Source organism: Ischnura elegans, chromosome 1 (assembly GCF_921293095.1).
Source record: "Ischnura elegans chromosome 1, ioIscEleg1.1, whole genome shotgun sequence".
Classification (NCBI taxonomy): Eukaryota; Metazoa; Arthropoda; class Insecta; order Odonata; family Coenagrionidae; genus Ischnura; species Ischnura elegans.
In genome coordinates this window covers 114698182-114716524 of record NC_060246.1, presented here as the reverse complement: position 1 = coordinate 114716524, position 18343 = coordinate 114698182, and the positions used below count along the sequence as shown (strand labels likewise).

Below are 18343 nucleotides of genomic sequence, written 5' to 3'. Positions count from 1 at the left end.
ACGCCCAATTAATTATCTAAATTAACTATTGTAAGAAAATAGGGAGTCCACTGTGTCTGAATTGTCAGCCAAGAGGAGGTGAGAATGGCTCTGGATAATGGGAAGGACACGGGAGATTATGAGGGAAGAGAAGTGGAAGGAAAATAGAGAAAGTGAAGGAAAGTTGTTGAAGTGAGAAGGTGAGGTGCTAATAGTAAGGTAAGGTATGGAATAAGGGCAAATAACAAGGAGAATTAAGGGATAAGTGGACAGCTTGGAATTGTAGGACTCCTGGGTTTTCCCCATCTTGCTTTCCCCCATCCAGGTCTTTTCTTGCATCCCTTTTGATGCTTGACAAGGTGTCGTTCACCAATTCTTTTTATTTTTTGTGATTAAGTTTAAAAAATAGAGACACATACATTTTCCTGTTCTCCATCCATTTTCTGCTTCTCAAGCTATTTTTGGAGAAAATTTGATCGCCTTAACCCTTATGCAGAAAAGTTCATGATGTTGCAAACTCATGCCCAGTGCCTCTTCTCTTCTCATTTGCACCTCTGCCTTGCATATTAACCCTAATGTGGTCCATTGTTGTTTGCACCCTCATAAGTGATTCCCTCCTCAACGTGCTGTTATCCCTGATAGAGTTAATGGATGTGAGCTTCAATGATGAGAAACCAGCTCATGGAGTAGGAAGTAATTTGTGCATTTTTTTATTGCGAACTTAAGACAATATGGCCAAATGGGGAAGATTTTTTTGCCTCAACTTAGTTTTCCTTTCTGCTTTCTAATTTCTTTTAATGCATTGCTATTTTGGCAAGTGAGCCACCCCAAACCACTGTCTCTGTCTCTGCCATTCTTTCACCCGACTCCAGGCCCCACTTCAAACAATGCCTATCTTAAAAAGTGGACAACCCCTTCATGTAAATCCTTCTTCCTCCTTTCTCACCCCTTTCTTCTCCTGATTGGTCCTTGTTGAAATTATATTGCTCCCGATTTGAGTCGAAAAAAAGTTGTTTATCGAAATTAAAAAGTATTTCAAGTATTTCATTTTGGATTTATTTTGCTGAGCATTTGAAACTTTATATATCTTTTGGAAATTGCTGCTACTTATGGCGAGACTTATGAGAATAACTATGTACATGTATGGTTAATATTGCTTGATGTCCAATTAGCTGCTAACTTCTGTTAATTATGAGTTGTCTCTGTTTTGTCTCATGAGTTGTACTTTCCGATTTTGGTGGTAGTTAGTGACTAGTTAGGTATCTCAGCGCTTATGCACAGAAATGCAGCATTCTATGACAACAATCGTTTGTTGTATTGGTAAATTTTGCTCAAGAAGTAAGTTTCTTTTTTGTCTTTTTTCAAGGGTTGTATTTCAGTAATATGAAGTTTATTAGTGATTGAAGTAAGGGTAGGTAGAAGGGGAGGTGGTTGGAGGTGAGGGGAAGCTTGTCTGATAGGCAGGAAGTGGGGGTGGAGATACGGAGAGAGGAGGGGTGGAACAGTAGGCGTGAGTGGCATTCTCAAGTGTGTAGCATCTGCTGAATACATAATTTGTGAGCTGTCTTCCATAGATAGTTTTGGCTTTGAAACAAGCCTGACTTGTCATGATTAGCTTACAAGAGTGAACGGTAGCTAATTTAACACCTCTTGTAACATTGTGTCCCAGGAGGCTTTGCTCACGTTAAAAAATTTGAAAGTTTTAGCTTGTTGATTGGGTTTTCCTTGTTCTTTGAGGATGTAATTTATGAGTTTTGCATTGCTTGTAAATTGATGGATATTTTTTGTGCTTCTGTATTATTTTTTTAAAGTGGTCATTAATTACTGGAAAAATGTGTGGTTGGACTGTTGTGGAAGTTGTAGAAGTATAGTTTTTATGCATGATGAGAAAATTAATAATGAGACATCACACTTTCTATTAATTAGTGATAGAATATATTATATCTTGTGTTGTAATCATAATCCAAAGATTTTTAGAAATACTTCCAGTACATACCTTTTACTGAGGCTTTAAAGTTGGTGAATAATATTTAAGAAAAGTTACAAATTGTATCACTATGTATTAGGAATGTCATCAACATCATTAATTAAATATATATTTTACTATAAATATCATCAATTACCGTATTTGACGGCATATAAGATGCACTGGCATATAAGACGCACCCTTATTTAGAAGGCCACACGCAAGGAAAAAAAGTTTCAATAGTCCGCGCGACAGCGCAGTACCACAATAACTTAAAATGTGGTTTCTTTAAGTACTCACATTTCGTAAAAGCCAAATAAACAATCATTGAATGCAATTACCAAACATTTTCATTAAGGAAAATTAACAAACGGCAAGCTATTTTGAACATGATATGTAAATTTCAATAATGAATAAATGAGTGAACGGCAAGCAATCAAACATAATACAAAATAAAGCAGAAACAATAAAAAACACAGATTCAAGGAAAACGTTGCCTATCATGAAATTAGACTTTAACCACTTTCAAAACCATAAAAATCCTTTTCACTATCATCATCATCGAAAACGAGAATATCGTCATCACTACTGTTTCCGTCATCGCTAGTATCACCTTCTTCGAATAATGCGTCATCTTCTGTTCCGTCAAGAGCATTACTGATTCCGCACTTCTTAAAGGACTTAACAATTATTTCAAGCCTTTACGTCATCCCAAGATCTTTTTACCCACTCGCACACTTGTGAAATAGAGGGCCGCTTCATTCTACCTGAGGGTGTGAGGGCGTGATGTGGCTCTCCTATCCACTTGTTCCATCGTTCTCGCACTTTTTCCTTAAATGGCTTATTCACCGATACATCTAAAGGCTGCAATTGGCTAGTCAGTCCACCAGGAATGACAGCTACCTGGGTTTTTAATTCTCTCGCTTTATTCTTTATGGTTTCAGTTCTTTGGGCGCTAAACTGATCCAAAACCAAAAGAGAGCGTTTTCTTAAGAGTCCACCAGGTTGCCTCGCCCATACCTTCTGTAACCACAGTTTCATTCCAGCTTCGTCCATCCAGCCTTTCGGATAAACATGAACAATTACACCCGTTGGAAGTTTTTCTTTCGGATGAGTTTTTCTTTTGAATATGAAAAACGGCGGTAGTTTTGTGCCATCAGCACAACATGTTAGAAATACCGTATATCGGGTTTTTTCATGACCTGTGGTTTTTATGGTTATTGATTTAGACCCTTTAATACTCACAGTCTTGTTGGATGGTACATCAAATGTGAGTGGAATTTCATCCATATTTCCTATTTGACCGAGCTCAGAAGAAGTTTTATTGCGTGCATTTATAACAAACCTATGAAATGCTAGTATTTTTTCTTCATAATCTACTGGCATTTTCTGTGCTATAGTTGTTTTTGTGCGCATTGATAAGCCTTGCCTTTTCATGAACCTGTAGCACCAGCCCTCAGACCCTGAAAAGTTCTGATTCCCATGTTTTTCTGCAAATCCTTTGGCCTCATTGATTATCATTTTGGTTGAAACACTTATCCCAGAATTCCTCTTTATCTATCACCCACATTTTTACGGCATTTTCAAGTTCAGGCCAAGATGGAGCTGGGCATCGAAGGTTATGTTTTTGTTTTTTAGCAGTCTTCAGTTGATCTTCCTGCAGTCGCCAAATACGTATCATTTTTTCGGTAGGTGGTGGACCGAAATGCCTTGCTGCTGCTCTGTTTCCATGCACTTTGGCGTAGTTTAACACTCCTAGTTTATACTGAATTGTATAGCTTAATCTCTTGTTTCCTGTAGTCATACATATTTTCCAGGGTATTTTTTTAAACAAACAGTTTTAAGCAACCGACACATTTATGCAGAGTAGCACCGATACTGACACGTGTGTTGGGCGTCATACGTTGAACGAGTAGTACTATGTTGTACTATGTGCTACTCCCCGCTTCTCTGTACCAAAGGCGGAGCGAGCGCTACTAGTTTCGTTTACTTTTTGACGAGAACGGTGCGGTGTCGGAAGGAAACCACCCCAGTTCTCTCTTTTGAGCTATATTTTTGTTGGCAAAAATTTAGTTAAACCTGATAAAATAATTATGGTAGATGTAGAAAAAGTTGTGTGTGTCTATACCTTTATCCGGGCTAAAAATAGCATTCAGTATTGAAAGTTAACCTGTGTCCTTCACGTATAAGATGCAGGTAACTTTTTTGGAGACCAAATTTAGGGAAAAAAGTGCGTCTTAAATGCCGTCAAATACGGTAATTCTAAATAAATATTCACCCTATTTAAATTAATATTTGTGTTGTGTCTCTATTTTGCATGACAAATTTATAATTTACATAATAATCCATAGTGGCTTGATACATTTCAAATCATTGTCTAATTCAAGTCCTCTTAGTTGACTTTGAACCCAAGTCTTTAGGTTTTGTCTCAGATAAATTTTTAGAAGGTAATTTATTAAATATTAGAATTTTATTATGATAGGAAATGGGATTAAATCAATGTTATTGATATTTTTTATCTTGAGCAATGTGTTAGCTTTAGTTAGAACAAAAAAAGACTACAACAATTAGTTGGAGAGATAGTAGGAATGGAGTATTTGCACAATTATTGACAACTACGGCAAAATTAACTGAGGCATAAAAAATCTATGTTTAAATTTCCACCCTTTAGAAATCGCAACTTCAAAAGTTGCTCTTCAAATTTTGCACTTAAATGAATGACTGCCATATTTTTCATTTTCTCAGCCAAGTAAACCTTGCCAGCACTCACTGCTTGCTTCTTTGGTGTACTTGTTATGGCATTCAGTGCATTTAAAACCACACATAAATTTTTTCAATCGTTTTTGCAATTTATTATGGAAAGCCAAAGGAAATTTGTATGTACATAATCAACAAAAGGTCGTCTATTTTGGGCTACTGTAGTTTAAATGAAGTAGAAGGTTTTTTTTCTTCCCCCCTTGCCTTCTATTACTGTCATGCTATTAACCCCTCAACGCCGTCATGCGTACCCAGTACGCGCCCTTTAAATTTCGTATGCCGCCGTCATGCGTACCCAGTACGCTTCCTGACCTACTGTATATAATATTTTTTCTCCGCCAGATATTGCATGTTAAATTAAAACTAATTACTCTATCATTTGAAGAAATGTTTTTCCTCTCCAATAAAATATTCATAACGGCTTTTTGCCTTCAAGATGTTTTTAAAAAGCTTCAATAAAATTCCGTTTTAAACTAGCGTGTTGACGACTGCGGTCCAAAAACTCAATGCCTTCCTTCAACTGTTCTATCATGAAAACTTCCGCCTATTCTGCTTGAGAGACGTCAAGAAGGGTCAGCTACTTTAGCTTGAGATATGGTATCTTCTAAGCTGAATGCCTTCTCTCCGTCTTCTCCTTGTTTGTCGTCACCTCGAGCCCCAAGTGTGTTTGGCCCGCCTCGTTAGTCCTTAGCGTCTTAGGCGAAGGGGCCATGTGCTTCGCTCTGCATTTTTTAATATTTTTTTTCTGGACAGTAATCAACGAAGATAAGATTCCATCTGAACAGTCAGCATATACCAGGGCCCCTTCGAGATATTTTCTCGTCTCTTGAGGGAGCTTCTAAACCACGAGCTTCAGTCCACTAGAGTCATTCATACTGTGTGGTGTTCTTTCAGGCAGTGTGTTGAAATTCTCATCGGGTGTACTGCCTGTGAGTGGTATTATTTTATAATTGGGGATCCTACGAAATGGGAATAGTATTGAAAGGCAAAATAGAGACTCGGAAGTCTGTTTGTGTGTTAGGTTATAGTAAATTCATTGGTGGGGTGAATTTCAAGGACCTGTTATTGCATTCGTAACTAATGGAAAGAAAACGCCATTACAAGTGGTGTATGAAATTATTTAGGAGACTATTGAATGTGTCGGTCCTAAATTCATATGTTGATCATAGGAAAAACACATATAAAAATTTGACTTATCATTTCGCGTGCCATCGGTCGAGGTAATATTTTTGAAATATCCAACGTCATACGAACTGTTTGGACATGGCCGTCACTCATTACACAATTAAGTACCAAGGCTCACAGAAATACATTTCCTAAAGACAATTCCTGCAGCTGGGAAGAAATCAAAGTCTCAAAGGAGGTGTGCAGTTTGTGCCTAATGTGGGAAATGAAGAGACTGCGTGTACTGGTGTGAAAAATGTGCAGTGGGATAATGTTTGGATAGCTTCAAATCATGTCACACAAAGCAGATTTTCTAAGGTAAATCATTTGATTATTCACATATTGACGTTTGAAACATTAGCACGTGATTACCTAAATGAAATGATACGGTAATAATGGAACAAAGTCAGAGAAGTGGGCGGAGTGGTACATTTTCAAGTAGGCGAAACGGGTAATCCTATCGAAAGTATCCAATCTGTTATGACATTTTCAACCCCAAATATCTAAATTACATCATGTACTTGCATTTTTTAATGCATGGAATGTTAGAGATCTCGTAGCTTATTCGAAACCAAATTAAAATCTTTCGAAATTGAAAATTTATTAATTAGTTCATAAAACGAGATACATAAAACAATAAATATTTTTTCAAATCGCTCGAAAAATTGTTGTATAGTAGTGCATTATATTACGCAAGTTTACTAAAATTTTCAATGATACTGATCGTATATTATGAAAGATAAAAATTATTGAATGATACAATGCCAAAAAGGTGAAGTCATTTAAATCTCGTCCGGCTGCTGAGATGGGATTTAATTAAATGCCCGCCGCGCTTGAGGGGATAATAGCATGCATCATCATTCATTCATAAATAGCAAGCATAACCTTTCATCCATTGCAAACAGGGTCCTTGATGTCGGAGAGGATTTGTTAGTTCAATATTGATTTTAGAAAATGCAACTTGAATGACATTATATTATTTACAATGTACATCTATAAAGGTGTTGCTCACTCTTTTAAGGTAGAAGCAGTCTCTGGTAATTTACTCGTTATCTTAAATCTGATCCTTGGAAATACTAAAGGGTACAAATACATGATTCAGAGAACTCTGTTTTACAAAAATATGACATAATTTCAGTTCTGAATGCTTCAATCAATAAATATATGCATTATACAATGATTTTATCACTTCTTTTTAGGCTTACACTATTCCTACAAGTTGCTGCAATGTTGAAGAGGATGATGTTCTTTGCCAAACTGGACGCAAGGCTGGATTTGCCTCTGTCATTAGTAGCGTCATCCACAATGAGGTATGTTAAATTAGTGTTTGATGATTAGTAATGGTAGATCCAGACATGGGCTGGGGGGCAATAGCTCCCCCTCAGGGCATCCAATTTTTTCGCTAGATATAAAGGTAATTTTGTTCGGACCCCCACTACTTCTTGGAGGTTACCACCCAGCCCAGTTACCCCACCTAATCCCCCTTGTCCCTATCCTGGATCCACCACTGTTTATTATTATGGATGTTTGATAGTTTACAGCTTCTCATGTTTTGTAAATTGAGATAAATCTTCTCAATGTATGGAGAGAATCTGTATAGTTTTTCACGATTGATTAGCAGTAAGTTGAAGGTTAAGATTGCTGCATTTGTGTTTCTTTTGTGAAATGCGACAGTGAACAGTATTTAGGTAAGTGTTGGTAAAGGCATTACATGCTCATTTGGATGCTGTGATTTTTGGATGCATCCAAAAATTGGCGTTGTACTTATGAAATTATTATATGTATTGAATCGGAATAATTTATTACCTCTCTGGCATTGTCATTCCTCTTGAGATATATTTTATTTGTAAAAAAATTTACAAAAGAAAAAAAACACTGCTGTGAAGAATTAGTAATTATTTCTCGTGGAGATATTGGCCAAATTGACGAAAAAAAAACTCAGTTTGTGCTGTGATGGGAAAATTAATGGCTAGCTTATTAAAGTCAGTAGAAATTATTCAGGAGTGTAAGGTGGCTGTTTGTTGCATTCTCGTATCTATAATCAATGAATGTCTCCTTTTGGAGAATCAATTGCCTGTATGCAGTAAGATCACCGATTGTGTTGATGCCACTGGTGGTGTTAAAGAAGGTTTGTGACAGTATCCCAATTGGGAAGTTTGGTAACCAATAGAAGGGGGATCGCCAACTAGACACTGCTACTGGCCTTAGGGGCCAGGGTTTGCCCAACAAGACATTCTGGGGCTCAGGATCAAGAGACGCATTCCGAGCTGGGCCCTTCTTCTCTCTTTGAGAATGTGCTGGCTCTGAAATGTGAGATTTTGTGTTACGTATTGATACTAAGCGGTATAAAGAAGTATGTTTTCATTTTAACTACAACAGTGGGGTATGTAATATTATGTCTCCCACCTTTTTAAGTTAAAATTTTTTCTGCCCAAGTATAAGAGATAATTTAATTTTATATCATCACTTGTATCTTAAAATAAAAACTAGAAAAATGAAGATACATTAAAAATCACTCCAATGACGTAAGTAGGATGTAACTGACAGACTTTCAAAATTAATGGTAAATGTCTCAGCAGGAGCGAAGGCACCCCATTGAAAGTGGCCACCCTCCAAATGTTAAAACTCTTCTTGGTTACTCGGGATCTGCTCAACTCATTTAGAGTAAAATCCAATCGCCTTTCCATCAATTCTCTGTTCCACGTACACCATCTCATTAGACAGCTATTATGGTTTGTTTTGCATTTAATCGTTGCCAATATCCTTTGAAGAGGATATGACATTTTAGGACCAACAATTGCCTTTGTGTTTCCTTTCTGATGTATAAAGTTGTGTTATGAAGGTGTGTGATTCTGACTTTCCATTTTCTTGTCTGTTTGGAACAGGGTTGCATAGATAAGCTGATCTCAATCTTGCGTTCGTACGGTGGGGTGGTGATCGGAGTCACCATTGGCCTGGGAATTGTGCAGTTCCTTGGTTTGGTGTTCTCTATGGTCCTTTGCTGTGCCGTGAGAGCCATTGATCGGTACAAAGCCTAAATGAATTCCAGTACTGGGGAGGTACTCCATGGATGTGAAAAACTACTGGGCTAAGGTAAGGCTTTATCAGATATTTATACTCTTTTGACAAGGAAGGAGATCCGTATTAAATGTCATTAAGAATTTCTTATAAAACCTTCACTAAAATCAAGTAGAATTTGTAAATAAAAAAAGATTTATTTATAGCTCTTAAAGCATTTATTTTTATTTGGCTTGAGCGGATGAGGCGTTCATACAATTAAAGGATTATGTGATGTCTGAGTGTATCTAATTAGTGTTTATTTTGTTGCTTCTTGTCACACTCTGTTATTTAACCATTTGTTTAAAAATCCAATTGAAAAGGTATTCTGCACTGTTTTTGGGTTTAATGCAAATGAATAAATAAAATTTATTATTTTTTCAGCGGGTGATGTTTGAAGTTGAGTTTGAATTCTGTTGTGATGTTTACATTCATGCATAAAATTCATTTTTTTCTTAATGGAGTATTTATACAATTTTTGGAAGCAAAAGAAAAAAAAATATTTTGTATGAAAGAACCTTTCCTTTGAATTTTTACCACTGTATGTTTCTTACTTACTTAGCAATTACAGGGTAAAAGTCGTGTTTCTAATCTGTCACCATATCCACTCAATAATATGCAATCAAACCTATGAACATAAAAAAATAATTTGTATTTGAAAAAAATAGTTCCTTACATGGAAACACTGCTGTTAGGCCCGAGCCCCCTCAAAAATCCGTTATGGGTGTGAGGGAAAAAATGTGTCTGGTTTGTCGATTTTCCATGGAATGTCCATATATCGAGTATCGGTTATCAGGGTTCTAATGTTGATCATATGACTTCTAAAATGCTTAAAAAACTTAAAACTCACTACTTGTAAAATTTCCTGGGGCACTTACAAAAAATATTGGGGTTTGGGCCCCCCAATATTTTTTGTAAGTTGGCATCCCTGTTTGAAGCATGTTGGTGACTAATAAGGGTGTGAGAAGTGAAGAGGCCACACACAAAAATTGCACACTGAAAGAGGAAGAGAAGTTTCTGAAGCATTCAGCCTGGAAAGTCAAATGTCCGTGGTTCGATTCATGGTTCAGGGAAATTTTTTCTCATGGCACTTCATGTAAGAATGCAATTCTCTTGTGAGTGTGAAAACAATTTCAAATTATGATAGCAACATGAACTTTACTATAACACCACAGTATCAGTAGAATCTGTTTATAATGATCATCCATGTAGCAAAATTTACATTAAACTCCTCATAGCAAAGTCATAGTCCTGGTCCCTTTAGATGTATGGTACACGGAAAAAAACTTATCACAATGATCATCTATTATTAAAGAAAACCTTTTTATGATAAAAAGTGGGCTCCAGTTAGGGAAACAACCTCTTTAAAGTAAGAATTTATTTTGTCATGTGTTTATGTACTGGTAACTTCATGCCCAAGTTTCATATTTTCATAATAATTTCTATTTATAAATGTTCCTGATTCCAATGATAGTCTTTTTGAGGAAGTTAAAAATTGTTCATAGTAACTTAATACTATCATTAAACTCAATAATATAGCCATTTTCATTACCTCAGGGAATTCTGCTATCAGAGACTTTTTCTGATGATAACACATGGTAGTAGTGAATGTGAAACACTGTAGTAACTGATTGTGACTCAGTCAAAGGGAAATATTTCACATCTCTGGAAATATTGTGGTTGAGGTGAGGTTAAAGTTACTATAAACAATTTTAACCTATTACAATTCAAGAGTATAATTGTAAAAAGTAATATTTGTTACCCTTAAGTTGATTAAGTAGCTGGAAGTGGGTGGGAAATTATATCCATCAATAAGTGAGTTAATCAGTCACACATACGTTTTTGTATGTTATGGACATGCGTTATTTGTTGCCATGCTCAGAATATTTCGTCGCTTCCATAAATGTCCCTACAGGAGGCAACTGTTGCTGTTTTATTTTGTGGCTCAACTCATCCATCTACTTAAACTCTTGTATCATCCTGTGACAAAGCTACCCACGAAACAAATGCATATGGCAACCTACTCGCATTTGAATTTCTATTTTCTTAGTCTTGTCAAATTGATTTTATGGAGGTTTTACTTTAAATGAACAATTGAATTTATCATTCTGCACTTGTCTTCCTGTTGGAAGTCTAAGAAGGCTTAATTTTTTTATGGTTTACTTTTCTTTGGTGGTCAACCTTCTCTCATTAGACTGAAAATATTTGAGTATTTTTGATAAGTGGGAGGATCTTCACAAGCCATTTTTGAATTTTTTTCACTCAATTTAAGCTGTAAAACTTCATAGGGTTAGTTAGGTAAATTTCTATATGCATAGAAGTCAATATGTTCTCATTCCTAGTACTGCAACCCTAAGATTGGCATACTGTAGTCCTCTAATTCTCCCTTTCCCAAGCCAATCCCTCATTTCCCTTATGTTCTTCTTCCTTTTGTCTTTCAATTTTTCCCTCCATTCCATTCCTCTCATAATTGTTATGTCTTGTGACATGACCATGATCCTCTTGGTCCTTCTTTGGCTTATGGTGCTCCACAGTTTCGACTTAAATACTTCTCCACTTACTTACTGACATACTTCTCCTTTTCTACTTAAATTTAATTTGTCATCCAGCTACTTCCAGCTACTTAATAAATCTGTACATTAATACCTCATTTCTCACCCTATGCATCCATTTGATCTCAGGCACCTGACGCCAGCCCCTGGTCTCAAAGGCTTAGAGTCTTTTCTGGTCAGCCTTTCATATAGTCCACATTTCTGATCTGTATAGAGTGCAACTGCTGTCTTGCATTCTTAGCCATGAATGTTTCTTTATGGGATGGATGGATTTTTGTGGTTGTGCTGAGGTGGTGTTGATTGTGTTCTTTTTTTATCGGTAGGCATTCCACAACAGCTGAAAACATGCTCAGGAGTTATTTGTGTGTTGGAGTGCTGTCTCCTGATGTGTTGGGATGCCTGATGGAGGCAAAGAAGCAGTTTTCAAGGATAATGAGGGAGTGTGCTTATGGAGGATACATACTATGAATGCTTTGAGTGAATTAAAGACACCAAAATGTTTCCATTAAGCAGGAATTAAGGGATGAACTTTAAGGAAGCATATGCAGCAGTGTTAGAAGGAAACATTTCATTCCTAAGTATGTCACTGCAATGCTGTCTGAGACTATTCTTTGCGTTAGGGTAGGCCGAGAAATCTCGGGGAAGCCATCAAACATTGCTCCTGATATAAATCTGTGCTTGGCTTGGAATAGTTATATTAAACAGAATGGTGATTTTAAATTCACCTTATGTAATATTTATTTTTTTGATGAAATGGTCATAGGGAAACAGTTGAGGTGAACAGTTGTGACGATTTTTCTCTTTTGCTATGTGACATATACTCATCCACTCTCCCAAATGGATAGTTACTCCTCATTTGAGGTGTAGATCATACCAAAATAGCCTTAGGTATCAGGTATCATGCCATGGCAATGCCACGGTATTTGCTTGTGAAAGTAATTTTTCTTGTATACTAGCATGAATACGTACACAGTCCAGTTTTTTCCTGGTTTTTCTCATTGACGATAGGAGTTTATGGGGGGGTGGGTTTATATTATTATAGCTTGCTCATTTTAAAGAAAAAGACTGTTGGCACCATATAATTAATATGTTTGAGGTCATTTTTGGCTCATTGCTGAATCTTCCTGTTGCCCTCTCTGTTACTCTTCCAATCTACTCAATTGCTATGAAATTCTCAGGCTCTTCCCCCCTGCTCTGAGGAAAACTGCAGCCCTTGCAATAGTTTGTTCAGTGCCAAAATGGGCTAATGTAAGCCATTTGGAGTGCTCATATTTTTTAGTTATAGCTTGTTTAATTTTACATTTTTAATTGAATACTCGAATTTCAGATAATGCTATTTTTGGCTTTGAACAAAAGTATTGCAAAGTGGCCTTGTATTGAAGATATTTAGATGAACATATGTGTTTATCATTTTTGTAAATTATGCATAGCTTTTACTACAATTGTACTCGGGACCTGAGGTTGGAGAGATATTTGTGAACTTGATTTAATGTTTTTAATTTAAGAATTTGTCAGTGTGTGTTCATTACCGTCTCAGTCAACCCTGAAGCGTAGTAAAATATTATACATATGTGTCAATCCATTATGTAGTCATGTGTCAGGCATTAATTATCTCCGCAAAAACTGTTAATCTCAATTTTTTTATTGATTGGGGATTACTTATCTCATGCTCATGATACATTTTTGATATCTCATGTTATGGTTTTTAGGATTTTTATTCAGTAGTTTGGAAGTATATTTGAAAGCACAATTTTCTGTATCCAAACTTTTCATATAAATATTTCCAAATTTTTATGTTCAGAAGACTATCAGCTGCTGTTTCATAGCATTTGAATGCTATTTGATGTTATATGATTACATTTTGCCTTTTTGGCAGCATTTTTACCATGAAATTAGTTTACTATTAAATTTTATTAAACTATTTTAAATTTTACTTTCTTGAGAAGTTGATCGTTACCCTTGAAAAGCTGATGTTAGGGTATACATTGTGGTATATCTTGACACTTTCAAGCTCCATATGAGCTTAAGCAGGATTGGATTGACTAAATTTTTGTAATTATAATTGATTCATGATTTATTTCTTGGTCTATTTTAAGATCTAGTTGATTCAATGCCATGGCATACAAAAATGGCTCTCGGTACACTAGCCAACTTTCACTTTTTACTTTAATGATAATTAATATCATTGCAGTACTTCAATGATGTGCATGGCTGCATGATTTGAGTTTATATTCTGATGGCAAAAGTAATGTATAAATACTTGTAATTTTACTTAATTTTTTACCAAGACAATAATTTGTTAGGAATCAACTCCTTTGCTGTTAATGACAACCATTTGTATTATTAGATTAGGATTTCATGGAGTAATCCATATTTCATTGAGATTTTCCTTTGTAAGTGTTTCCAAAATTATTTACACCGTGATTAGCCTTGGGTGCTGATAAGAATGACTAAAATATTCAATTGATGGGTTGCAAGGATTTGGGACAAAGATAAACTGGTGAATGAGTGATTATATACAGCATAGGCTTAAAATTGTTGGAATATTTTATTCTTGGAAGCTGGAAATTCAATGACTGTGTGAAGCATAGCATTTTGGAGTATCAATTACATAAATTGTGAACGTTGGCTAGTGTGCAGGATTGCGTTTTTTTACCAGCTTATGAAGCTGCAAAAGGAGTCAACCTCCTGTTTGGTTAATTACAGCTTAGTAATTGTTTAACAATTAAAAATATGGAATTCATTACTATCATTGTTTGTTCACTTGTGGATGGCAAGTACTTTGATATAGCTATTATGAATATTGATTTTAATTCATGTTTTGTAAATATTATGTTACCATTTGGAAAATATAACAATATTTCCTAGAATCACGTATATATTTGTTATTTGGAAAATATGCTGGCACTTTTTCAGCCTTGTATTCTGGTGTATTTTGTTATGATTTTTAAATTCCTCTGATGCCAAGTAGTTTATTACAAACATTTTTGAAGCCTCATCTCTTGGTGTATTTTGATATAATTCATAAATTTTTTCATCTCCTGTTTGTGAATTATTCTTATTTTACTAAAGAGCATATTTGTCTGCCATTATTTTCACTTTTATATCTTGACCACGTAGGTGTTCAATTTGTTGATGCCATCATTAATGATCTGATGCACGAAGAGGATTATTTCATGATGCTTGAAGCTACAGCAAAGTAATGTATAGGTCATGAATATGCATATATTTATGGTGATAGTGATCTGCAAATTTTTTAAAATCAAGTGGTGGCTGGCTTTTAATGAGCTCCACAATCACAAAATTACAGGATTTTATGATCCCCTGAACAATGCGTGAAATTTTAATTTTTAAAAATAAGTAGTCTAACAAGCTTTAGATAACCATGTCAATAATAAAAATTCTCAGTCATTTTATAGTTTTTCATCGATGAATATTGAAAGTGAGCCTCTTTCTCTCACATTTTTATGTTTTCTTCAAATGTGAAAAAATGAAAATTCATTCCTCATGAAAATATGCTACAGTTATTAGCCGATCGTATAGACAGATAGATATTGAAATTTATTTAAATTACAGTGGCTATGTTAGCAATTAATTACTCTGGATTTCATTATTCATATGCTAAGAATATGGCTTGGGGAAAATGTTTGATAACTATTTACAAGAAAGATTATGGATTCCATGCTTTAAAATTGAACAGTGAATCCAAGCAAATTTTCATGACTGTGAGCTGTTCAGATCATTGGGCAGTGCACTCATAATATATATGGGCTGCTGTTAATTTTTTTTGAAGAGTAATCATTTTTGTTGTGATTCCTCAATTTCAAGCGTCTGTACTTTTTCGTTAGACAATCTGAAGGTTCTTGAGAATAATCCCTCCTTGAAATGCTTGCAAGTTGTGTGCTTGTGAGTTTATGCTATTTTATCACTTAGTAATCCCCATATTGAATCTAACTTTGTGAATATAGTTCTGATGTAGCTGGAGATTTTTGAAAATCTAATTGCTGTTCTAAAATTTATATATATACATAAATAAATATATATACACACACACCAAAATAAAATTATTAATCAAAATATATAAAACATAGTATGTGCTTTGAAGTATTTTTGAAGATTGTGTATGGTAGAATCCTTGCTAAAAAAGCTGTGTAACATTTATTTTTACTGTCATGACGATAAAAGCTGGTGTAAAAGTGAACACTATGCTTTGGGATAAAAACTATGTAAATTGATGGGATTTTGTGTTCATGTTGTGTGTTCAAGGAAATATTGAAATATTGATACCAATGATATAAAGGTAATATTTGAAATGAAAATAATGCTGAAATTTCTTATTTTTACCTCTTAACTCTGTACTTCATTTGTATTTAAACCAATAAATTTTGGAAGAATGCACAAACTAACAAATGTCGTCTAAATGTTACATTTATACATCTGTTTAATGAGTGTGCCCCTTCATTATGTAGCATGGAGTCAAGGAAAAGCCAGGGAATTCGAAGTGTTTCAGGGGAAAGGTAGGGGAAATTTGCCATTGGTGCCAGGGAAACCTATGTCATGATGAGCAAATCAAAGTAATCCCTCAACAGGCTGAGGGGCTTGCTTCTTTAGTATAGAATGATGTGGTAAATGTATACCTATATTGGAGAGCCTAATTAGGTAATTAACCTTTCTAATAGATTAATTCCAAAAGAAACCATTTCATTGTTGATTTACACAAATGTAGGTCATCAGCATATGACAACATTGCAAGGAATAGCAGGTTTTATACTTTTTCACTTAATATTTTATTCTTGACTCCTAGAACTTTTCCACATTTGCCAGCTTGCCATATTTTTCATAGAAATTTTGATTGCAATGTGAACTACGTCAAATAATTCATAAGAACCAGGATGTATGATTTCCCTAGCAAACTTGAATCAGGTGAAATTGAATGGGATTGGCTGAGTGCCGGATTAATGGTACATATTTTATGATTGAAGGGAGAGAGCTAAACAGTTACGGGAAATGAAGATTGTCATATTGGTTGGATCAATATTTAGTCATCTACCAAGAATAAGATATATACTGAGAATTTGTCCTGGCCTTAAACTGAAATCTGGCCAAAGATTTATGCTTTGTTTAAGTTTTACACCTGGTCTAGTGTAGTCGTAGGCAACGACTTCGATCTTGGCTCGAATTCTGAAACTCGCATGTTTGGGCTGATGTAGACCACATGATATCAGGAATGCATTTAAAATCTATAAAATCTTAGGTAGTCTGTGACTAAAACTTAGGTCAAGTCTTAACCTAAGACCTTGTCTAAATTGTGGACCTTAATAATGTTTAGAACCCTGGTAATATTCAGACCCGAACTAGTATTTATTGTGTTCGCAGAATTTCTATGTATTGGAGAGTTTCCCTGAGTTTAATAGGGTGGTTTCCTATAATTTTTTAAATGCCTAAATCAAAATATTATTACTCCTGGAGTACGAATTTCACACTTTTAGATTTTTAAATGACAATATCTATTTTTGCGATTAAATGAAAAGTGAAAAGTTTCAAACGCGCAAGCGCGACGGCTAAGTATAAATGCTGGGAAAAGCCCGTGTGACGTCATTCTGGTTCCCGCTGTCGCAAAGTGAGGTAACCTTGGGGCGAGGATGTGTGCGCCGCTGAGATGCAGGCTACTAGCAGGTAGCAGAGTACCCTGCTAGTAGGTAGCGCTAGGCTTAAATAAGGATTATTAATACCTTATCAAACGAAGGAAACTTTCCGACTGTAGGCAGTTTTATAAGGTGATTATCAAGACATGTTTTCCTGAGCTCTGTGCCTCATGCATGCATTGGTAATCTCAGACGATGTAAAACTCCTATCCACTCGTATAGAAACTAGGTCCCTGTGACGTCACGTGGAGTGACATCGCATGAGCGCCAATCTGGCCTTTATCAAATGCGGTTAAAATTGACCCTTGCCATTAGTCTAAACCGGTATTTCTAAAACCAAATAATTTGTACATTATGAATACACTATTGGTGGGTAACGAGTCGCAATCAATGCCTTTCGTTTTCTGTGATGAAGGAAACTACCCTATTGCCCACGACAGAGGGACTACTATTGGCTGCCGGTGCTCAATCCCATTAAACGGTTCGTGACTCAGTCCTCGCCGCGCCTGGTACGAACATTCTAAAGCGTCAGAAGTAAGAATTCATCAAGCTATATAAAATTCAGTAAATTTTAAATTCAGTTGTCACTCGTGTTATCATAAATTAAACTGAGCTAAGTCTAGTACCCAACTGAATGCCAAAGCTATTAGAAAAATCGGTTTAATAGTATTTAATTTTTCTTTTGAATTGGTTAAAGAGTAATCGTCTTTTCGGTCAGATGCTTCTTTGTGGCAATAAGCCGCATTATGTTTCAGGCCTACCTCGGTCACGGCAGTGTAAAGTCTTCGCCTGCTTACCTTGGGATGACGGGTTCGAGTTCCACCCAAGGCGAAGATATATGCCAAGTTCTATTTGTCAGGTCTCTGGAAAAGCTGATTACCTGCTTAGCCTTTTGCAATTCCGGAACCGACGGACTCGTCCAACATGTAAAATATATATTATTAACGCCTATTTAAAGTGCCCATTTTAAAATGTTTACTGCCTATTTCGGCTGCTTATTTCTTCATATTTAGTGCCTACATGTCCTCAGCTTAATCATTAGTAATTTTGATTCCCACTTGAATTAGCTATCCGGGATTAAAATTTCGTGCAACAATTTTCTCCACCCGTATATTTAACCATCAAAGGGCAAAGAAGGTGGGCCGACAGGGCCCTGATCTTCTCGAAATGAGGATCTCATTACGCCACCGGCAGGAACTATGTTGTAACAGGGGTAAATTATT

At 35.7% G+C, this 18343-nt stretch overlaps 1 protein-coding gene across 1 annotated transcript in view; it reads left to right on the top strand.

Annotated features, from left to right (window-relative positions):
- LOC124168407 (CD9 antigen-like) overlaps nucleotides 1-15881 on the top strand; it is a 99841-nt gene extending 83960 nt beyond the window's left edge. Inside the window, exons 5-7 of the mRNA XM_046546625.1 lie at nucleotides 7066-7176; nucleotides 8752-8959; nucleotides 11799-15881. Of these exons, the coding sequence (XP_046402581.1) occupies nucleotides 7066-7176; nucleotides 8752-8904 (264 nt within the window). The 3' untranslated portion in view covers nucleotides 8905-8959; nucleotides 11799-15881. The remainder of the gene's footprint in view (nucleotides 1-7065; nucleotides 7177-8751; nucleotides 8960-11798) is intronic.
- The last annotated feature ends 2462 nt before the right edge of the window (nucleotides 15882-18343 follow it).